Source organism: Ambystoma mexicanum, chromosome 10 (genome assembly GCF_040938575.1).
Source record: "Ambystoma mexicanum isolate Mex_15411 chromosome 10, UKY_AmexF1_1, whole genome shotgun sequence".
In the NCBI taxonomy this organism is placed as follows: domain Eukaryota; kingdom Metazoa; phylum Chordata; class Amphibia; order Caudata; family Ambystomatidae; genus Ambystoma; species Ambystoma mexicanum.
This window is the reverse complement of record NC_090932.1, coordinates 1,452,020,192-1,452,044,437: the sequence shown is the minus strand read 5'-3', so window position 1 is coordinate 1,452,044,437 and position 24,246 is coordinate 1,452,020,192. Positions and strand designations below refer to the sequence as shown.

The following is a 24,246-nucleotide window of genomic DNA, read 5'->3' as shown; positions in this document are numbered from 1 at the left end:
GGCTCATTGAACTACCGTGTTACAGCCCTGGGGTCCAAAGATACTCCCGGACCCACCACTGAGAGGCCAGACAGCTCTTGTACCGGGAAATCTCTTGAGGGGCTCTGGTCTAGTACCAGGTCTATGCCTGAGGGGGCGCCTATATGCAGTAACACTACTGACTCCATGTCAGAGGGCAGTCAGCCTATTAGGCCCACGTCTGAGGTGTAGAGGAGGCCTGTGCATTCCAGGAAACAGGTAGAGGCCAAATGCAGTTCTGTGCCAAGCTTGCAACGCCAGTGAGGTTCGGGCCAGGACAAGATGATGGCGCAGCCTGACAAAATGGTGGTACGTGAGGGCACATGCCACTCCAACAAACAGACTTCCCTCCCAGGGTGGAATGCTCCCCTATGGTCACCCCTCAGGTAATCTGGTGCACTTCAAACCCGAGGACCTCGGGCTGGGGCGCTACGCCAAGGTGAATTTCATGCAGGGCAGGCAATGCGTAGGAAGAGCGCGGCCCTACACACTGGTCATGCAGGAACGCATGTCACCAGGGTGCGAGGAACGATTCTTTGACACATTCCTCATGTGGAGGAAGTCACCCCAAATGGGTAGCATCCTGAAGGAGCTTATTAAAGAGATGCCTCAACCCATACCAGCACAGCCTTTGGCTGCAGTGCAGCTGCAGCCGGCCCCACCAGTGGTGGTGGTGAGTTCCCCACCTCCACAGACACCATCACCCATGCAGCCAAGTGTCGAGGCTCTGTCCCCACCACCCGCACCAGCCCAGGCTATGGTGGCACCGTCGATGCAGCCCACAGATCTAGCAGACCCCCAGGTCGCCATAGATCAAGCTGACACAGACAAAAAGGACTATCTGGATACCTCGTCCTCGGCGAGGGCCTTCCACAATCGGCTGGAAGGCTTGGCAGAGTACCTAGGCATCACTCAACCTCAGAAGGAATAGCCAAAGGGGGTGCGAGGGGGGGGGGTCCTGGCGGATGCCCTAACTGTCAGATCATGCACTAGATCAGACATTCTGCTCCAAAAGGACGTGGAAGCCCTGGCAAAAATGTGTAATTATTTACTGTTTGTGTAGTGTGTACATGTATTTTACTTATAAGACTTACCTGGACGTTCCATCCAGCCCACCATGGGGTTGGATAGAATATGGTAGAGAATAAAAACAGACAGAGCTCCCCTGACCATGAGTGGGCTGGGCAGGGGAGATTGAGCATTCTGAGGACCATTAAGGGAAAAGAACTGTTGAGGATGAGTAATAGGCAAGCAGCAGCCATTAGAGGTTTTCCTGGGGTTGGTGTCCTGGGTTGAAAAAAAAACATTAAAAACCCTGGGTGGTGTGTTCGGGGGGGGGTCTGGTAACATCCGCCGGCCCGAGCTGTTTGCTTGGAGCAGCCCGAGCACCTGCAGGGCCATGGGGACTGTTGGTCCATCCGGGGTGTCCAGACATGATGAGCCTAAGCAAGAAAGCCCCCGGACTATGTGCATAGGGCGGTCTCAGGGAGAAGGAAGTGCTTCCCAGCCTGAGCTGCTTGGGCTGGGTGGCCTGAACCTGGCAACATGGCTGTGCCCCTTGATGGCCCTCCCCGAGGCCAGCCTGGGTGGGCCCTGAAGAAAAATCCTTCCCTGACCATGCAGGGAGGTGAAGAGCAGAAGGAAGCAGAAGTCTGACCTGCTTTTGGCTGGCGGGGCGGTGTATAAAGGACTGGGCCGCCAGATGAAGAAAAGTCCTGGGACACTCTGCCATGCGGCCAAGGTACAATGGAGCCACACCCTGGCAGCCCGAGTGAAGTCTGTGAGACCACATTGCGCTGAGGGGTGCAGCATTGATTGTGGACGTCCCCCCAAGAGACGGGGCAGACTAGAAGATAAAGAGCTGCAGGGCTGTGGCGGTGCTCATAGGCTACTCCCAGGTAATGGGGCTGCCCAAGAAGATTATCATGGGGGCCTCCTGAGAACAACGCTGGTGCGCTGGCTTGTGCAGTGTGTTAGTATGGTCCCATGTGGTGGGCATGGCCATCCAGAAGAACAGACTGGGGAAACATCACAGGCACTATTGCCATCATGGGGCAGACCACCACCAAGAGAAAGCACCTAAAGGAACTGAAAAGGGGTGTCCAACTGCAGCAGTCACCCTATGTATATGATTAATGTTTGTTGTATATGTGAATCTATATTTGTGTTTGTATTTTGTTAAAGGCATGTATAGTGTATGTTACCATTTGGGTAGGGGGTCAAGTAGGGTAATGTGTATAAGGTGGAGGTAGGGGAAAAGGGGTTGTGCATACCCTGGTGGGTAGACAGGTAAGGGCAGTAGTGGCCTGCTAGAGGACGCAAAGGCAGGGGAGAGGGTGGTGGGGAGGGGGGGATCACCCACTGGCGCCATCTTCTGGCCGACCTCTACAGTGGGAGGGGCCAGGTGTAGGTCAGGGGTCTCATTCATCACTTCCACCATGTGGGTCCCCCTCTGGCTCCACAAAGGAAGGGTGGGCTGACAGGGTACATCCCTTTAGAAGGAACTCCCACCAGGGGAACATAGTGTGATTAGTGTTACGAGGGAAGGGTAGGAATGTTTATTAATACATTGAGCTTCCTTTGTTTTATCCCTAAAGAATCCACCTTTGTGTCTGTAGCCCATTAGAATGGAGTTATGTAAGGACCCCTGTTTAATAGCAATTTTATTTGCGAGTTGCACTGCACCCCTTCTGTCCCTGCTGGTCTGGCAGGTGGCAGTGGTTTGTTCCCATGGGGACTGCCCCTGGTCTGGGGTGAGGGAGGTGCACACCCTTGCCTCGGACCAGGGCTGGAAAACATGGGAAACCTTAAATAGGGATAGAAAGCAGGAATTGGTTAGTTTGGGTAAACCATGGTGGAAACGTCGCTGAAATGAGAAATTGCAAAGAACTGCTTTAACTGCATTATGGTAAGCATATTTTTCTTTTTACTGATCCACATATGTTGTTTGTTTATTTCACTGACAGGTGCCATGGATCCTCGTTGCAAACTTATAGTGTTCATGGGAAAAACAAACCCAGATGCTGCACGCCATAAACAGCAAACCATGATCCTTGTCCCCATGGATACTGCAGGGATTAAAGTCACCCGGCCTTTGAATGTCTTCGGAACAGAAGATGCACCAGGTAAAAAGGGTGAAAGTTCTATATTTCAAACCCTTTGGAGGCAGTTGACAGGTTGATTGGTACACACTACGGAATATGCAAACACTGTTCGCCAAGTTGGGAGGAATGTGAGGCATAAATAAACATTCTAATTGTGTCATCAATACTAACCTTTTTTTTTTACGAAAATCATTTGGAGACTAAACTGAAATAACTTATATAAGTATTCTAATTTGAGGACAAAAGACACACGATTGGACAGACTCTGAGTTTTACATCATGGTTCCTAATCTTCACTGCTTCTTCCATGCGCTGCCTTTCATGTGCGCTTGCGTATTCTACTTGCTGCTACTGGGCTTCTATGCAGGCTGCCAATTTAGCTGCCTGTGTGACATGAGGGACACTTCATAAATAACAATTACTGTGTTTTCGAACAAAAAAAATGTCATTTATAACGCGCCTAAGGCGCGACAAGACGAGGGGATAACAAGAGGGTAACAGGGGGAGGACAAAAGCACCATTTTATTGCTTCGTGTCATTCAGATCGCGCAAGTGTGGGGAGGAGGTAGGGAGAAAAGTGGCAGGGCGTGCATGTAACTCAATAAGTGCTGCCAGAGGGTGGCTCATAGGTACAGAGGGACGGGACTGTAGGGTTGCAGATGCAGACCCTTAAGTGCCGGGGCAGCCCGTAGGCAGTGTGCAGGAAACTGGACATGCAGGAGCTTGGGTCCCGAGTTTCAGTGAGTGGTCAGGTGAACCAGTTTGCGGAGCAGTTGGGGACATCAGCAAGGGAGAAGAAAAGAAAAAAGCGAAAGCGAAAAGGAAGGTCTTGAGTTGCTTCAGGAACGGGAGGTGGTTCTCCTCAAGTTTGAGAGAGGTAGGGAGGCTGTTCCAGAGGGAGGGCCCAGCAGAGGAAAGAGATCTACCCCCCACTCTCTGCTTAGAGAAGCGTCTGACCCTCAGAGAGTTAGAGGTGGATGAGTGGAGGGGTCGAGAAGGAAGATGTTTAGGAATATAAAGTTGGAGATAGTTTGGTCCCAGGCCCCAGAAAGCCTTGTGGATGATGCAAAGGGTCTTGAACTTGATCCTTGAAGCCGCAAGGAGCCAGTGGAGAGATTTCAAAGCTGGAGAGATACAATCCCTGGGCTTGAGGCCAAGGACAAGTCTTGCGTTCCTGTTCTGGATAAGTTGTAAATGTGGAAGAGTAGAGACAGGCAGATTTAGAAAGAGGCTGTTGCAATAGTCCAGCCTAAAGAGGACCTGGGCTCTGGAGACATTGAGCTTCTAGGGGAAAATTAGAAATGCAGAATACCTGTGGAGGTGCAGCCGATAGTGTGACTTCTTAGAGACCTCAGAGATGTGAGGAGAGGACAGGGTGGAGTCGAAGATGAAACCAAGATTCTTAGCCTCACAGGAAGGAGAAGTAAGAGGACCCAGGGTGGGTGGCCAGAGAGGGAGGAAAGGAGGGGAGCAGGTGTCCCAATGAGGAAGATCTCAGTCTTACTGGCATTAAGGCAGAGATCATTGGTGGCACACCATTCCTGAATTGTGGCCAGACAGTCTGGTATGAGAGAAGGAGCAGAGGTGGCTGAGGGGAGCCTAAAAGAGAGCTGGGTGTCATCCGCATAACACTAAAAGCAGAATGTAGTGATGCAGTGGACAAGAGTGCAAGGTAGTGGTTGAAAAGCCAAGGAGAAAGGTTAAACCCCTGGGGAACACCACAAGTATAAAGAGCTAACCCGCCCGTAGGGCACCAAGAGACCGTAGGTCTAATGGAGCGGAAACAGGGATGTCAGAACGGGGGGAACCCCGCTAGACTAGTTCTGTTAACAGCTAACGCCAAGTTTACTGTTCATATGGATGGGAACCCGCCTGTTGAAATCCCGACTCAGTTAGTTAAAGGGGAAGTCCAGGACCACCTTGATCACCACACACCACCAATCCGATCCAGAGTCAGCAGGGGCTCCTGCCAGAACAAGCCACCATACAGCATACGGATAGACCAGAGGGCGACGCTACTACACAGCCCGCCCACATACCCACACACACGCCACACTCATGAATAACATAGTCAAAGTCATGTCATGGAACGTCAGGGGCCTGAACAGCTACATTAAACAGCACAGAGTCCACACCTTCCTTAAACGCCACAAGATAGGAATTGCCTTATTACAGGAGACCCATCTGAATGCACAAAAGCTAGCAGCATTGGCTAAGAGTTGGAGAGGAACCCTGATAGGCACCACGTATTCCAACTACGCACGTGGAGTACTGATATGGATCGCCCCCTCCATTCCCATCAACCTAACATACACTAACATCGATAACGAAGGTAGAAGGGCCTTGCTTAGAGGCACCATTGAAGGCAGAGAACTCTGCCTGGTGAACACATACGCCCCCAACCACGACGCTACGGTCTTCTTCCGTTCGTTATATACCCGGCTCAGTCTGGACAGAGACGGCATGCTCATATGGGGTGGGGACCACAACTGCACCCTAGACCCACGCATGGACAGATCGGAGCAGTAAACATACCCTCCCCTCCCGCTAAAATATTGAAAGCCCTCTTACAACAATACGCCCTACAAGACCTCTGGAGGGCTCAGCACCCAGAGGGCAGAGTCTACTCCTTTTACTCACCCCCACACGCGGTACACACTAGAATTGACAGTTTACTGGTGAGCGAGGAACACTTAGACACGTTCGAGGACACACAATATCTGGACAGAGTGCTATCGGATCATTCCCCCATAGTTACCTCTTGGACAATAATGGCACCCCGACCCCCCATACCCACATGGAGACACAGAGGCGAAGCACTGTTAGATAAGGCATTCCAAGAACAGATTAGACAATGCACGGCGAACTATTGGCAGACGAACATGGACAGTGTACAGCACATCAGCACGGCATGGGAAGCATACAAAGTAGTGATCAGAGGGGAAATGATAGTCACCACAGGGGGAGCCCAAAGATCCATCACAGCAAAGTTAGCAAGCGCCGAAGAAGAGCTGAAGCAATTAGAATCCAGAGCCTCCTCAGACCCAGCCCACGTACGCAAAATAATCGAATTAAAGAAGGCCTGCCTACAACACTGGGAGGCCCTCGGAAAACTCAGCTACGCCAAATACACCGAGAGAAACCACGCCCTCGGTGATAAACCGGGTAAGCTACTTGCGTGGCTTTACAAGCGAGAAACCCCCAGAACACCCATCTGCCGTATACGCAATGCCAACGGCATAGACACGCACTCACAAGCTGCCATCAACCACGCATTCGCTGGGTATTACCAGGCCCTCTACACTGACACCCCACCGCCTACAGACACTGAAATAGAGGACGTACTGGACATCATTAGACTACCACACCTTGAGGAACACGTAGCGGAATCCCTGGAAGGGCCAGTAACCCCTGAAGAGGTTGCAGTTGTTATTAGAACGCTTCACTCTGGGAAGGTGCCGGGTCCGGATGGACTCCCAGGTGAGTTCTACAAGGCCTACGAGGACGAACTAGCCCCGTTACTCTCTCAAGTGTTCAACGAGGCATACGAAACAGGCCAACTACCTGGTACCATTAGGGAGGCGGTCATCATACCACTCTTAAAACCCGACAAAGATAGCACCGAGTGCGGCTCATATAGACCCTTGTCCTTACTAAACAGACAGTAAGGTACTTACGGCAATACTGGCCATGAGGTTGCGGAAAGTCATCCCGACCCTGATCCACCAAGACCAAACGGCGTATGTGCCCGGCAGAGCCATCACCGAAAACCTACGTAGACTGCACCATGTCATCTACAATACCGAAGGTAGACAAACGCAATGCGCAGTGGTGTCCTTGGACGCCTCCAAAGCGTTCAACTCGGTGCGCTGGAAATGGCTCCTGGCTACCATGTCCAAGATGGGTATAGGGCCTAGCTACATTAAGTGGGTCACACTCATCTACACCAACCCCGAGGCCAGAGTACGCACCAACAACACTTTCTCAGACAAATGGAGGCTATCCCGGGGAACTGGGCAAGGATGCCCCCTATCACCCATGCTGTAGATTATGGCTATAGAGCCGGTGGCAGCATACTTAAGACAAGAATATGGAGATGGGCATAGTGGTAGACGGGGAGAACCACGTGATTTCTATGTACGCTGACGCCATGCTCCTCTATCTAACGAACCCTGCACACATATTGCCCTACATACTAGAAACTTTAGACAGATTCCACAGATATACGGGGATCCAGATTAATCAGAACAAATCCTGCCTGTTCCCCCTAGCCGCCTTGAGCGGAGAAGGGGCCGGAGTGCTCCCCAAGCTAGCCCTGAAATGGGAACCCTCCTCCTTTAAGTACCTGGGCATTAGGGTGCACAGGGACCCCAAGACAGAGCACGCTCTGAATACAGTTGGGGCAAAGGAAGGACTGGCAAAATCAATGGAGTTCTGGAGCAGGCTGCCGCTATCGGTGGTGGGCAGAGTGGGTTTACTAAAAATGGTGGCGTTACCCAGACTTCTTTACTTCTTCACCAACGTACCATATAACATACCACAACAATTCTTCAATGAACTACACAAGCTGTGCAGGTCATTTCTGTGGCAAGACGGAAGGCGCAGAGTCGCCCTGGAAACAATGCAGAGACCATATGACAAAGGGGGCCTCAAGGTTCCTAACTTCGAACTGTATTACCTAGCTGGACAATTGAAGCACGTGATACAATGGATGGATGATGAGTCCTCAACAGACACTCACCTGCTGCAGCCAGGAGTCACGCAACTGCTACTCAGGGACCTGCTATGGATTGAACCTAGAACTAAACAACCACACTCGTACTTGATCCTCTTAGGTATCCAGATATGGAAAAGAGCCTGCAAGGCCGCAATGCTTCCGGACCCCTACTCCCCACAGATCCCGATAGCTGCCATCATGGCTAACAGGCCGGGAAGTCAAAGGATAATAAGAGACACTTGGGAACCTAGCGGCATCGCCACCCTGGGCGACCTGGTGGACGACCAGGGAATCTTAAATTTTACTGAGCTACATGAAGCCTCTGGGATCCACACGGGACAGTTCTTACTGCACAACGCAGTGGTCAAGAGACTAGCAGCCAGCTGGCCCACAATGGAGAACTTGGATACCGACACGAAAGCATTGAGTGCCTGCTCGGGGCAGCGGAGGGGGGCCACGAGACCTCCAGAATATATGAAACACTGCTCGACAGCACCACCCGACAAAGCCTTAAGTGTAAGGAAAAGTGGGAACAGGAATTTGGCTTGCAGTTCGAAGACAAAGAGTGGGGGGACATAATGGTATACCACAAGAAGGTATCCAGGAATGCCAGGTTCCAAATCATTCAATTCTACATCATGAACAGAGCGTACCTCACACCAGACATCATTTCCAGATTTAGCGGAGCCGTGAGTACAGGATGCCCCAAATGCAACAAACTCCATGCAGGGATGACACATATGTTCTGGGGATGCCCCACCATACAGTCCTTCTGGGCTCAGGTCAAAGCCAAGGTGGCCGAGGCGAACGTCACCCTGGAGGTACACACTCCAAAAGCATGTATCCTTGGCAGATACCCCAGAAGCAAGATGAATAGACCACTCAATAAACTAAAAGACCTAATGTATATACTTGCAAAGAGACGCTTCGCCATGAACTGAAAGCGCCCTCAGGCCCCGTGCTTGTCAACATGGTGGGAAGACCTTCGCAAATGGACGAATGCCGAAACAGCTGCTTGGGAGATGGCCCAGAGCCAACAAAGACAGGACACCTCGGACGACCTACTACAATGGGTGGCGCTAATTGTTACATTGTTCAACCCCAATGCGGAAGGCTCCTCTGGCGACAACACAAATGACTCACAATAATCACAGAGCTGAAACTTGTGGTGTATTACGTTTTGGTCCGGACAGTTGGGAAAGGGGGAGGGAGGGAGGGTGGGGTGGGCGTAATTGTACTGTTGTTTTGTTGTGTAACCACGTTACTGGTACAACGTAAACAATAAAAACAGATTTACAAAAAAAAAAAAAAGTTTAAAGAGAGATAGAAGAGAGGAAAGACGTAAGTTGGACCTGGGAGGGTCAGTCAGTGAAAAAGGAGGTCAACCAGGGCTTGACCAGAGATGCCCAGGTTTTTGCAGAGGCGGTTGAGCAGGGTGGCCTGGTTGACCGTATCGAAAGCAGAGGATAGATCAAAGAGAATGAGGACCGAAGGAAGGTTAAGGCTAGAGTCCAGATTAGAGAGCAAGTCTTCATGGGTGTTCAGAAGAGCGGTTTCCATGCTTCTGGCCGCTCTGAAGCCAGACTGCTGGTCATGAAGATAACCCAACAGATTCAGTATGCAGATTAAGCTGGGTGATGGCCAGCTTTTCCAGGAGTTTGCCCAGGAAAGGAGTGATGGAGATCGGATGATAGTTTTCTGGAGAGGAAGGATCGGCAGAGGGCTTCTTTGAAAGGTGATGCACAAGGGAGTGCTTACGGGGGGGGGGGTTTCCAGTGTCAAACGAGTGATTGCAGAAATCGGCCAAGGCTGGAGCAGGGGTGTCAATGTGGTTCTTGATGGTTCTGGATGAGCAGGGGAGGACCTGCGTGGACAAGACTTTCATAGATCAGACTTGTCTTGAAACATTGTCAGGGGTAAACAAGGGAAAGGAGGAGAAATAGTCGAAGAGGGGCCAGAGGTGGAAGAGGAGGTAGAGGAAGAGAGAGTGGACGGGATGTCCTGAGTTTTAGTGGTGAAATGAGAAGTCAGAGCCGTGCAGAGGGCCTGGGCGGGAACAGGAGAGTTGGAGACTGCGACAGGGTTGGCAGCTGCTTGCAGATTTTGAAATGTTCGGCTGAGTTGTTAGAGGTTGCAGAGACGCAGGCTTAAATGTAGGCCCTCTTCTTAGAGAGGGGGCGGAGAGTCTGTACTACATGATGTCCCTTTACAGCACCAGGAATCTAATGCCAAAGTAATTCTCGAAAAATACCATGAGCTACAGCACTGGTTGTCTGATCACTGAAAATCAATATCCAACTATGACTGATGTGACCATAGATAACTACCCGGGATAGCTCCAGGTACCTCATTAGCGTGGTGATCAGGAAGATAACCGTCAGTAAAGCCCCCTGTCTTGAAGTGTATTGCTTGAACTGTTGCTTTTGGATGGCAAAATACATGCATTCAGAGTCATCACAAAGCCAGCTCCCATCATCTTTTATGTCCTATTAATTTATTGTGAGACCTGATACTTGGCTTGCCACGGATGTTTCTTTGCTCAATTTAGGAAAGGGGTAAGGGACTCGGAGGAAGGAAGACGGTGTAAATCAAAAAATAATTCAGAGTAGAAAAAAAGGAGTAGGTGCTAAAACATTAGCATAGCCAGGAAAGAATTTGCAGAAAAGGTAAGAAAAATAAATGAACATGCAAAAATGATTGAAGAAAGAGAAATATGAAGGTCAAGGATGTAGACAGAAACACAATGGAGAAAAAAGCAAATAAGTGCCACGAAAAAGAGAACAGTAATGGAGATAGAAGAAAAGGGAAAATGAGATTAAATGGTTGAAGACATTTGTAGATATAGAAAAGAGGGTACAGAAAAAAGTACTGCTAATGGAAAAAATAGTAAAGGCGAAAAGAAAACCAGCAAATTTGATTAAAAAGTGAGGAAAATGGGGGGCATGGCCTACAAGAGAAAGCATAAAGATGCTTTCCCTATGAGCTATGTGAGGCTGGTGGCTTCCTGGGTCCTCTGATCCTATGTATTTGTGTATTAGCGACAATGTATCTCCATGCCTAGATAATGGTGAGTTGCCCTTGTTTCTGATGGAGCGAATTTGACCATAGTCCTGGCTACCTGAGCTGCTACATGGGCCACAGGATCTTCCAGACCAGTCACCAAAGATAGCGCCTGTGTCCTGATCCTTCGATGAGTTGCGGTGGAGGGAAAGGACCTCAGGTGTGGGGCGGGCCGGACCTGACATCACCAGAGATTCTCGGACGGAGTGATGGGATAGCAGGCTCACCCCCTTTCCACCCTACTTCCAAATGAAAGGAGCAGAAGATGAGAGTGTAAAAGAAAGGCCGATCGGACAACTGCTGCCTCTGTGCTGTGGTGACCGGGCGTGAGGTAGTGAGAATGTGGCCAGTGGAAAGGAGTTAGGTATTTCCGGAGCTCAGGTGGTGCCGCTTGGTAATACAATCTGAGTGGAGAGACTCCCAGGTATACTGGGTGGGCCCTGAGAGGGCAGTACAGGGGAGGTTTCGGAGAGGACATGATTCCAGAAATGTCGGAACATCCCGAAGAGTCTGTGTTTGACTGACTAGAGCGTTTGGGAAGCACACACAGGAGTGGGCAGAAAATGTAAAGCATAGCTGGGGTTCTTGAAAACGTAACCACCGTAAGGTGGAAGAAGCTAAAAGGGGTTGGAACTAGCAGACGAGACATAAATTATACAGGGTAGATCACATAGAGTATACAATCCATACCAGCAGAGCAGGAAATCGATCACAGATGTTTTAAATCTGGTCCCTTTTTTTACCAGCTTAAAGAGAAGATCATGACCGCTGCACACAAGTTTAAATTGATGCAATTCAAATATTTTGCTATATCCTGGTACCAGGATTTAGCGCAAACTATGTTTTTGAAGAGCAACAGCTTGAGATTAGTGGCAGGATGGCTCAGCAAAAATATTTTAGTACAGAGGTGGTTTTCCAAGCAGCCTGATTTTTTAATACAAAGGAAAGACTTGCAACATTACCAAGCAAGAACTAAGTTGCGAACCTGATGAATAATACTGGGAATAGTATCTAGAGTGACCTTTCTCCTGATAGAAGACAGGAGAGAAGAAGAAAGCATCTGACTGAATGAGATATGGAACAAGAGGTAGGCCAACACAGAACAATAGAGAGAAGCAGCAAGGAACTTGGGACAAAATCTGACTGGAGGAAGGAACTGAAAGATCAAATTGAAATTACAAATGTTTTCTATAGCATAGTTCGCTTATAGTTGGATTTGGGTGGAATTAATAATTAATGAGTTACTTAAATGTTTGATAAAAAAGCAGTGGGAACAGATAAGGATTTTCTAGAATACTTTGAAGAGGGATTTTGGGAGCTGCTGATTCCTGTTGGGAGTGGGGGTGGGTGGGTTCGGGCAGCTGCAGGCCCATTAGATAAAGGACCCATACAATCTTTGATAGATGTTGATGGTCAGTGGAGGATGTTTGAGGTAATTGTGCTGTATTGTAATTGCTTTAGATTCATATGTTTAGGAACTTACTTATTTTGGACTTATTTTGTGTTGCCTTTGACTCTAGTCAACGGGAGGAGAAAGGGGAAAATCAAATGGCATCCAATCTGTGTACTCGTATCATATGTCCACATAGAAAGATGGTTATAGATGTCAATGACTGATGTAACCTTTGTGACCCTGAATGCTCAGGGTCTTATCTCTTCACCCAAGAGATTCTTTATATTCAGAAGGTGGAGTGAAATTGGGGGCCTCAATTGTTTTCCTATAGGAAACACATTTACTGCAACAAGATGAAGGCAGGTGTAGGAGTGCAGGAGGAGACTGACATAAAGGTGGCATGAGGGTTGGCAACGACTTTTATTCTTCTTGGGGGAAAAAAAGAGAAATGCCTAACTGTCCATAGTTCTATGAGGGGTTTCCCTGCCTCAACTAAAGACTAAAAAGTATCTGTCAGGATATCTGTTTAACTTAAAGGTCCACCGTCCTGTGTCAAAATCCCTAGTTCTGTCCCTCACACTTATAACTAAAGTAGATTAGGCTAAAGTGTTATTTGCTTAGGGTAATTATTCCCTTGCCCTGTTTGACATGTCCTCAGCACAGCAAAGTTCAAATAATGTTCATCAAGTGGAATTACTCCATTCCCCTGGTTTCAAGTGTCGTTGCACAATAGAAATATAGCCCAACAACCCTTCTCCTCTTTGTTCGTTTGTGTTTCAGGCGGAATGCCTCCTTTGCCCTGATTGAAAGTTTCCTTTAACACTTACTATCAGCAGGATGACTCTCTCCTCCTGATGCTTTCCTTTACATTGTGTCAATCACAGTAGACCCAGGGGAATGACTCCCTTCCCCTGTATACTTTAGTGTCTCCTCTGGTCAATACTAAAAAAGTTGCAATTGTGCTTGGGTCTCAGACCCAGGTTGTTGTTCTTTGAGTCGTTTAAGGGTGCAGGAGGAGGAGGCTGACACAAGGTGGCATGCCTTTATCTACAGACTTTTATTAATAAGAAAAATTAAAGCGTTAGCCCTATCTGACCCTAGTTATGAGAGGGGTTTCCCTGCCTCAACTAAATACCTAGGAATGTGTCAGGATGTCAGTCTAAAGCAGTCCACCCTCCTGTGTCCAAAAACCTATTTCCAACCCTTACACTATAAAGTTAACTAAGGAAAAGGGGTGACCTACTTGGTCCAGAAGAATGTTTTCATTCTTCTGGATGACAGCTGAAAGTTCGCCTCAGGGTGATACAAATTAAATGTTCTTCCCAAAAGATACAAATCAAAAAGTCTCACAAGGTTTCTTGAAATGAGGTTCCATTAAGGCCTATAGTAGGAGTGTTCCTTACCTGAGGAAGTGCGTTCTGTGAAACTGTTCTTTCATTCTTTCATTGTCACCGGCACTGCGAGCTGTGTTGGGGCTCTTGCCGGCATCTGTGCAACACCGCGCTTCCTGGAGGAGGCGGGGTTATAGCGGACACGTGACCTATCACGTGATTAAGGACGCACTCAAAGCAACGAGGCTGCCACCCTTGCGGCTTTAAGCCCGACAGGGGTAAAGGGCGCCGGCTGTTGTGTGGCTGTTGGGCGCTGGTGGCCCTGACAGGACGGGAGACTGCGGAGGTTCACCTCTTTGATCCCGGATTCCGGACTTCTCAGTGTACCGGTATAGCCTGCCAAGTACATTATACAGGCGCCTGCACAATACAGGTAAGATAACATAAAAAGGTGGATTGTAAACCTTTTATAGACTATTGCCTCTCTAGGACCAGTAGCTCCAGGATTCCGACCTAGCATTATGACCAAACCAAAGGCCACAAAGGCCCGGTACGATTTGCGTAAAGGGAACACTGGGAAAACTGACAAACCCCCCTCTAAAACTACTAAGAAGGCAAGCCTGACCGATGCGGATGGTGCCCCAGACAACGGCACGATACCGGCTATGTTTGGGAAAAATAATAACAAAACAACCCCTACCACCGGCAAATCTAAAGCCAATTATGATAATGCTGTACCCCCTCCTGCATCTAACAACAGCGAGATCCTTGATTCAACTAATTTTAATGATATTGATAATAACTCTCTGCTTGACCTGTGTTTATCAATTCAAAAATCGATGGCCTCTTTAAATAAACCTACTAGCCCACGTAAAGGTAGCTCAATTGTGGTAGCAGCACAAGTCCTGAATGAGGCACAGAATGACCAGCAGGCACTAAGAAGACCCTCTTAGCCCCAAACAGACAGGTAACTCTACCTCAAATCTGTCGGGCATCCATCCCATCCACCCTACCCCGATTTCACCTGTGGCACCTACCACAGGGCGACTATCTGCTTCCCCAAACCTATACATCGACACCGAGGATTTGGAGCATACAGATAGAGGTGTGGGTAGTCATATGGAAGGACCAAATAATGTAGCAATTGTGGAGCTACAAGCCTCAATGGCTTCAGTTCAAATTGCCTTGAAAATTCTATTAAAGCTATGTGGGAGGATTCATACAAATTCCATAATCCAGCTGGGGTTACGCAACCCTAATGAGGACACCGACCAAATGCCGCAAATATTACTACCCACAGATGGGGACCGGCACATAGATACCCCGCAGATAGCAGACAATTTGGTGGATTCCAAGGAGGATGGAATTAAGGCCCCCCTAACTAAAAAACAACGCCGACAATTAAGACGTGATGCCGCTAAAAATGCGGTGGTTGAGATTGCATCCCCCTTACCAGCCACGAATCTGCCTGCAGCTCGATCCAAAAAAGCTAAAAAAAAAAGGGGCCGCAAAACAAAGAAACGTATGAGGAAGGGGGTGGGGACCCTAACAAGTTGGATTATTCCTGATATTCCACAGGAAGTCTCTAGCACAATTTTGGACGACCCTGAATTTGATTATTCAGACAGCTCGATTGACAACTCCACAAAATGCTCATCCCAATGTGGGGACGGGAGATCTGATGAAGAGGAGCAACATGACTTCATGGAGACAACGGAAACCGAGGTCTCTAATGCAAGCAAAATCTGTATCATCAAAAATCTACATCAGAAGAAAAGGGATAAGTGGTTGACAAGAACTGAGCTCCTGACTAAACTTCATTTGATCCCACAGCTACGTGTTATATGCTCTGAGGACTTTTCCATTGTGGAACCACTCACAGTTTGTAACCCGAATGTTACAGCCCTACACGGCTGTGTGATGGCATCAGCTAAACTAATCCAAACTCATAAAAAATCTCTTATGCAGGTCGGTGTAGAGGTCGATGCGATTAAAGATAAGGAAGATCCCTCTCTCCCAAGTGTTGATTACGCTGCATCTAAGAACAAAGGTGGTAAACCTGCACTACCACTGGGAAAGAAAGTACAGATGGAGGATATTCAAAACACTCTGAAATGGCTGGCAGACTCATTACCTATGGTTTTACAAAAAGCATGAGATTATTCCTTATTAAGTTGGAATACCCATGGGCATCAACATTTCCTAATGGACAAGGGATCACTTACACGCATCAATAAGCATCCTATTATTTTATTACAAGAGACTTGGCTATTGCAGCCCATGGCTATAGACTGCTATTGTACCCACCACACCCTGGCTAGAAAAGGAACACGGGGGCGTCCCTATGGGGGTTTAGCTATTGGTGTATCGAATAGGATTAAAAGTAAAATGATTCAAGTAGAGAGCAGGTACATATGTGCTGCAGCAATGTCCCTTAGATTAAAAACTACATGGGAAGAAATGCTGCTGATAAACATATATAACCCCCCGGGTGCAAAGTATAGAGATCATATACAAGATGTCCTGCATGATATCATTAGTTAACTTCCAATTACTAAGAAGAAGTTTCTTGTCATTGCTGCCGGGGACTTAAATTGCCAGATAAATTGCGGGGGGGGGTGTCACCAATAATCAGAACCTAGCCAATAATAGCCTTTGGAACAGGCACTTACTGATAAAGAGGGGGAATGTTGGAGTGGCTTTTTTGATTGTTGGGATCTCCAAATAATTAATGGTCGAACAAGAAGTGATAGACCTGGGAAATTCACTTGGAAAAACGGGCTAAGTGGGAGCACCCTTGATTACATCTTTACTAGTCCTGAGATTGCATCTACTGGCAATGATATGACTGTGAAGGAATGCGAATGGAGTGATCATGATCCCCTGATACTGAATTTGGGATCGAATATACCAAGGGCGGGAGTGGCTAATTTGGGCGAGCTTACAACTAATCACTCTTTAAACCGCATCTCTTGGTCGAATAATAATTTGTTGAAAGCCTCTAAGGCATCTGATGAGTGGGGGATCGAACAGTCAAATATATTTCTGCAGATGTCTCCTGATCAAATTGAGAGATGGATCAGCAATTTCTCTGGTTTGCACGGCTCTTGTAAAATGCGGGCGATGGGGGGGAGGGGACAAGGTGCCGCAAGAGGTAATCTATGACCGTGCTATCAGAGATAGGAATCGTACACTTAGAGGTGACATTTGATTCGTCAGAAATGGCTTACAGCCCAGAGAAGCCACAGCCATTAAAATAAGAAAGTTGAAGGCTACCTACCAAAAATGGCTAAAAACACATAAAAGACATAGGAATTTGGAGAGATGGCAGTTTACAGTTAGATCCCTTTGTAGTAAGAATTCCCGTAAAATTTGGTCTATACTTGGGGAAGCAAAAGGGAAAAAGAGCCTGAATATGGTGAATCCTATAGGCTGTGAGGAATGGATTTCCCATCTGGAAAAGCGGAATATGGGGATTGGTAACAAAATCTGCGTTCCCACTTTCACTAAACCCCTGTTTCCCCCCTTTTACATCTCAAAGGAGGACCTGCAAGACAGAATTAAGGATCTAAATACTTCACGTGCACCCGGGCCTAACAGCCTCTCCAATATAGTGATGAGAAGCAACCCCTCCTTCTGGGCCAGTTTACTTAAAATCCTGTATGATAAAATACTATGTGAAGGTCGTATTCCTACATCCTGGCAGAAGGCCATAATCATACCAGTCCACAAAAAAGGGAGCGGGACCGAACCGGAGAATTATCGGCTGTTATGTATGCTGGATTGCTCTGGGAAAATGTTTGCTGCCCTCATTCTCAATGAATTACAGAAATGGATCGAGGGTGCAGGTATATTAGATCAATTTCAAAGTGGCTTCAGAGCCGGTTATTCTAACTCGCATAACCTATTTGTGATGAATGCACTGAGAAGTAAGGCCCTGGTTCACGCCAACCCACCACTATATGCACTTTACGTTGATTTTAGAGCAGCTTTTGACTCGTTTAATCGTTCCTTCCTATGGGAAAAAATGAGGAAATTGGGCTGTTCCGAATCCCTGCTATATTACCTTGAACTTTTACACACTAACAATACGGTCAAAGTCAGGTTGGATAATCAGGGCACGGTGACCCAAACCCATCCAGCTGTTGCGAGGGGTAAAACAGGGATGTGTGACGGCCCCCACCCTTTACAACCTGTTTGTATCTGATGTACCAAAATGCCTTCTAGGGATCAACAACTGCCCCCCTAAGATTGGAACCTGTCATTGTCCCATCTTGGCCTATGCTGATGACCTGGTGATCTTAGACCACACCTTCAGCGGGATCCTGAGGTCTGCCAAGCAGTTATTATGCCGAAGCTAACAACCTTATCATTAACCATAGCAAAACTAACCTGCTATTATATACTGCAGGCAGAGTCGCTAGGCCTCACATGAAGGTGGGACTGATTGAAATTGAATATACTACTACATACAAATACCTAGGTGTTGAATTTGACAACAAAGGAAACTACCTCACGTGTATTCAGGAGCGTAGAACAAAAGCTGCCCAACTTACTGCATTAATACACAAATTCACGAGGGAACAGTGTGGTTTTTCAATCTGGGCAGCGCGCCAGTTGTATATTCAATGCTTAGCACCTATGGTTACGTATGGTTTAGAGCCTTTGACCAATATGAATCTTAGATGGTTACAACTAGTGGAGGGTAAGTTCTGGAGAAAAGTTCTTGGCCTCCCCCAGTGTATCCCTGTGGCCATGATTAGGCTAGAGTTCGGTATCCCCTCCCTCAAGGCCATGGTCTTGAGGAAAAGGTTGGAATTTTACATCAGGTTCAACAACAAACCTACAAACAGGCTTCTCATGACCATAAAAGAGGATACTTTGGCAGGTAGACAGGTTGAACTCGAAACTCAGATCAATGCCCAACTCGAAGATATCAGCTGGTCACCGGAGTGGGGTAGGGAAAACGAACATTTATTTGCCAGTATGCGTAGTCGTTTAAATTTATGGGACTGGCAGACTAACGTTATCCACCTTAGTAGCCTGAAAAGTTACAGTTTCATTACATTTGTACTTTTTACCTATATGAAGGCACAACCATACCTAAATCTCTGCCCATCGGACCAACTGAGGCATTTTATTTTACTCTTACGCTTCATTTGCCTGTATTGGCGGTCCGTGGTCCGGAGATGGGTTTGGAGGCTGCAGAAAGATACTGTAGGATATGTGAACTGCCGACGGAGTTGGAGACGGCTTGCCATGTGCTAACAAAATGCCAAAGGATGAGTATAAAGTACATGAAATATCTTGGTGAGTTCGTCCATAACATAAAATATCTTGAATAGGCAGATTTCTGGAATCAATGTATTAACACTCTTAATCCTAAATTGCTCCTTGCACTTTATCAGGTATGGTGTGAGGTCACCATCTATTTGAAAATAAGCACAAGGGGGGCCACCCAGTTGCATTAGGAACTTTATCCTTAGTAAATGGATGGGTTTGGCCAGATCGGAAGATGTTCAGCTATAGCAATATGAATACGAATATGAGAATCCTTCCCTCTCTTGTCTTTTATGGAATATATGTGTATATTTAGCTATATGTTATGTACTAGATTCGATTAAGGACTCGATTTGTAATTTGTAATTGTAATTGTTTTGTCTTGAATGATTGACTGATTTGATGTGTCCTTATGTATATGATGGCTTTTATAGATCTTATATATTGAATAGAATTTTATATTTCAACTGTGTGATGTAATTATGTGTAAAGTTTTCTACATTTGTATAAAACTGTATCACATTAATAATAATAAATAAATTAAGGCCTATAGAACATAACGTTTTGTATCTTCACAGTGTTAGGGGGATGACTCTCTGCCCTGACCTTTCTTAAGCTCTTGTAGTGCCAAGAGAATTACTCCCTTCTCTTGGCTTCTTCCACAGTGTTCACAAATGCCAGGGGGTATGTCTCCTGTCTCTTCTGGCCTCCCACCATGCCGGTAAGATGCTCTCCCAGTGGCGAGCTGCTGCATGGGAATGCCTGAATTCTCACCAGGTCTGCCATTCTCTCTGGTTCTGCTTTTCAGTTTGGCTCTGCTTATCGTTCTGACTCTACTTCTTCTCTGGAGTGCACATACCATCTTTAAATGTCCCGCACACTCAAGAGCTACAACAAAAAAACTAGTCTGCACATTGAACTTGGTGTTTCTTTCAATCTGTACTAACTCCTTCTTCCTCTTCCTTGTCTCAGTACTTGAGGCTTTATTGGAGTTGAATTCCATAGAATTTCTCAGATTTCTAAAAGAATGTTGTTCAAAACATGTATTTTGGAAAACATTAGACAATAGGGCAAGTTAAATATGTCTTGTGTGTGTGTGAGGTAGGAATTGATATTTGTCTGGAGTGATTGACAGGAAAGGGATTTTGTATTTTACATTTGGAGGCATTTGTATGGCGACAACAAGCCATCAAGAATTTAGAAATTATGAGGTCTTCTCTGGGAAGAGAAGAATACTGCATTCTTCCTGATGGGGTAACCACCTTGCCCCGACAGCCGCCTCCTCCCACGCGATCCTCCCTCAGGGTCTGTATACGGTAGCGGCTGCCATCCTCTGCCAAGTTGGGAGGAGATTATTGGCGGGCATTCAGTGATGACTCCACAGGATTCATCACAATACACAACCTTCTCATTCAGCCACAGCCTTCATTTACTGTCCTGCCAAGGTATGTGAATCACTCTTGCATGTGTAAAGTTTATATTCCTCTTTGCAATTGGTTGGAGGTTATTTCCCCAGTGTGGGTCCGAGGTATGTTCTGGCCATTCTCTTTATTTGTAGACCACAGTTTTGGTTTAGTCTCCTTGCAAGCTCTGGGGGTGTTGCTTAAATATGCAAAGTTCATATTTCTCACTGTTCAGTGTTTATTTTCCCACCATGGGTCCCATACCCCTCTGTGTAATTATTCTGCCTCTTTGGTGTCTCATACAACTTGCCTCCAGCCTCCTGTCCCCTCTGGTTCTCCCCAACCTTGGGATCAGCCACCCTGGTACCTGTAGGGTCTGGGCCGTCCCTCTGGTTGCTTGCGGGTCTCTCGGGGGCTTCAGCAGCATTCTCCCTCCCTGCACTCTTGCGGCTCCAGTTACCGGCAAGCAGCTTTCCTTCACTCCTGTCTGCTTCACGTGCTACTAGCCTTCTGCAAGTGCAGTTTTCTCTGGGACGCAATGTTCTTCTCCCTCTGGCTGGCCCCGGCATAACCTGAAGCGTCTCCTGGTCTGCACCGGACCAAGAACGAAGACGCTATACTGCAGTTCCCTTTCTGCCTTTGAATGACAGCGGGCCAATCGGGTCCTTGCAAATTCTAGCGAGCGTACTGTCGTTCGTGTTTGTAATCCTCATTACTTGCTGTCTTTTTCAGGTCCCAGTAGTTATTACCTGGGATGTATTTCAACAATACATGGGGGTTTGAGGTAATGTGTAGAAGGATGGGTTTTGAGGGAAGGTGGGAAGGGGTAAGGGATATTGTGTTCTCCCAAGCTGGTCACTACTCTCAATGGGATCCTTCCTCCCCATGAGCTCCTCCTGCTAAGCACCACCCCCAGGGAGAATATCGGGTATCGGTCTTACCTCCATGGCCTCATGGAAAGGAGCTCCCCCATCTAAAGCAGTGGCGACACCTTGAGATTCGTCACAGGCATCTATGTGGAAATAGAGTGCCCACCTAGCCCTTGAATTACATCTCTCCAGAGAGAGAACAAGGACTTAAAGTCCATGAATACAGAATATCTAATCTCTAGAAAAGTGTTAGGCTGTGTATTGCATTGGCCTAGAATCCATAGTCAAAGAGTTCACGGCTTTTAGAGGGAGGCCAAAGAATCCATGATACGGTAAACTCAACAACCTCAATGTGAGGCCTCCAAAAAGAGATCAAGAAGCAATGGACTAGTCATTTCCTTTATTGGGGCTTTCAAATGGTGTTGAGTTAAATTGAGCATCCCAGAGCAATTCCTATAAAGGTGTCCATTCTTAATTAAGGGCGGTGTTGATTTGGACACAACACTGCTAATTTGCTAAATATATTTCGTAGTAGAGTGTATATTGATAGACCACATGTTCTTGAATGCATCTCTGAATTGCTCAACTTCTGCGAACTTCTGTTTCTTTGTTAAATCCTTTTTCTCTTTCCTGTCTTATTGGATTTATACGCTATTTGAGGTGACCACCTTTTGTATATGTGCTCTGATCCACTGAGCCCATCCAGCACTTAAGGTGAAAGGCTCTGCCCCCCTGGACTAAGCACTTCAGCCCACCCTGTCTTGTTGGAGGAGCATTTGTATGCTTGTGACAGTACTCTGGACCTTCCAGCTTGAGGGGTGGGAGACAATGTACGTAAGTGCTAATTCCAGAGGACTATAATATTTTTTAGATGTTCTCTTTTGTTGGATTAAAATGACTGTTTATGTGTAGTGTCCTGTGTGTTTCCTCCTGCCTCTATGCACTGTGATAATAGTTATTGTTAGCCATTGTAATGGTACTCAATTTATAGACCTCAATCTGGTTAAGGGGTGAGTTGGATTGGCCAGCCTTTGAATCTGTGTTCTCTAGGCTAAATACAAATGTTTGTCATGATGCCTACCCCCGGGCATCCGGATCAAGTCCATCAGCCCCGGGAGCAGGCATCCAGTTACTCATTAAAACCCCAACGCCCCGGCTAGGGGCTGTTGGGATTCAGTCCTGGCGCCGTAGGCGCCAGGCTCATAGACTTTACTTACCTTATGCAGACCATGCTGCAAATGAGTCCAAGCCAACGTGAGGCCTGGATGGGACTATTTTATTACAGGGACTATTTTTTACTCGGGTGTGGTTCTGGGGAACTTCTTACCTGGGACTACTTTGCAGGCTATTTAAGCCACCTCCGAACAGCAGCTCATGCTTCGTGTTATTCTGCATCCAGCAGCGTAACGCTCACCGTGTCTGCAAGTCAGCATCCAGTCTTCTGGCACGCCCACCTCGAATCCGGAGCTCCTAGAAAAAAGGAAAAGAAAGGAGAAGAGGTTAGATCACGGACATTATTTGATTCCTTACCTGATTCCAGACCCAGCACATCTCCGAGCCTGTAAAGGACATTATTTCAGCACGCGTCGCTTCGCCAGCAGCTGCGCCGCGTTATACTCACCAGTCCACCGCATCTTTCAACTCGGCGCTGCCTCCATCATTTTCTTTGTCGAAACCCAGCACTTGGGGGGAAAACAAAAGGAATAAAAAGGTGAGCCGAGAAAACCGACAAAGACAATCTCTTTGCCACCATAGGAGGAGGAGCCCGGAAAACTTAAAAATAAAACTGCAGCTTTAAAAATGTATTTATGTTTGCGGTCGCTTTTGAAGCGACCGCAAACATAAATACAACGTTAATGTGTTTGAAAACGCTGCGGTTTTTCTTTCTAAGTTTCACTTAGAAAGAAAAACCGCAGCGTTTTCAAACACAACCGTGTTTTGTTTCTGCCTGCCGTGGCTATCACTTTGGGTCTCCGGTGAAAGTGAAAGCCAAGGCAGGCAGAAACACAACGCGGTTGTGTTTACATGCTGCAGTGTTTCTGCCTACAGCTGATTTCCCATTTGGGGCTCTCGGGCTCCCCACGGGGGGCCCGAGAGCCCCAAATGGCAAATGCTAAATGCTGCAGTGTTTCTGCCTAAATCTGCTTTCCCAGGCTCCCCGTGGGGAGCCCGAGAGCCCCAAATGGGAAAGCAGATTTAGGCAGAAACACAACGCGGTTGTTTTCTGCAATGCTAAATGCTGCAGTGTTTCTGCCTAAATCTGCTTTCCCATTTGGGGCTCTCGGGCTCCCTAGAAGGAGCCCGAGAGCCCAAATGGGAAAGCAGATTTAGGCAGAAACACAACGCGGTTGTGTTTGAAAACGCTGCGGTTTTTCTTTCTAAGTTTCTCAGGCTCGGAGGAGCCTGAGAAATTTAGAAAGAGAAACTGCAGCGTTTTCAAACACAATAACGTATTTATGTTGGCGGTAGCTTCAAAACTACCGCAAACATAAATACAACGTTTTTAAAGCTGCAGTTTTATTTCTAAGTTTTCCAGGCTCCTCCAGCTAGTGCTTATTTAAAGAAAAAAAATAAATAGCACTTACCGAGATTCAGCTGCAGCTTTTCTGCCTGTAGTCTCCGGTCCGCGTCCTCCGAGTCCCGGCACCATGAAGGAAAAGCCACCCAGTGGTAGCTTTTGTTTACTACAGCTGGCTGGCTTTTCCTTCATTAGTGCCGCAAAAGCAAAAGCCAGCACAGGCGGGCATCCATTTCACAAAATGGATGCGCCCATGTGCTTGCTTTTCCAATTTTTGAGCTTGAATTGCTCAAAATTTTACATAGGAACTTTAAAAAAAAAAAGTGCAAGTATATTTGTTTTATTATTGGCCATCTTTTTGGGCAATAAAAAATTTTGGGCGAACCATTCCTTTAATAACCAGAACCCATCCTTTCTGCATGTGACTTGCTCTATTTCCCCTGAGTGAATCCTCGGATGCCCATCCTTCCTACAGGCAAAGTTCCCAGACTCTCCAGAAAATGCAGAGACCCATTATTTCTGAAGATGACAGATCTTCTTTCCCTGCATGATC

The 24,246-nt window shown here is 47.1% G+C and overlaps 1 protein-coding gene across 3 annotated transcripts in view; it reads left to right on the top strand.

Moving 5' to 3' along the window:
* Nucleotides 1-24,246, top strand: part of ACAD10 (acyl-CoA dehydrogenase family member 10) — a 2,051,508-nt gene that overhangs the window by 1,193,153 nt on the left and 834,109 nt on the right. For all 3 annotated transcript variants that reach the window (XM_069619514.1, XM_069619513.1, XM_069619515.1), the window contains one exon: nucleotides 2,985-3,143. In XM_069619514.1, coding sequence (XP_069475615.1) covers nucleotides 2,985-3,143 — 159 coding nt within the window. The remainder of the gene's footprint in view (nucleotides 1-2,984; nucleotides 3,144-24,246) is intronic.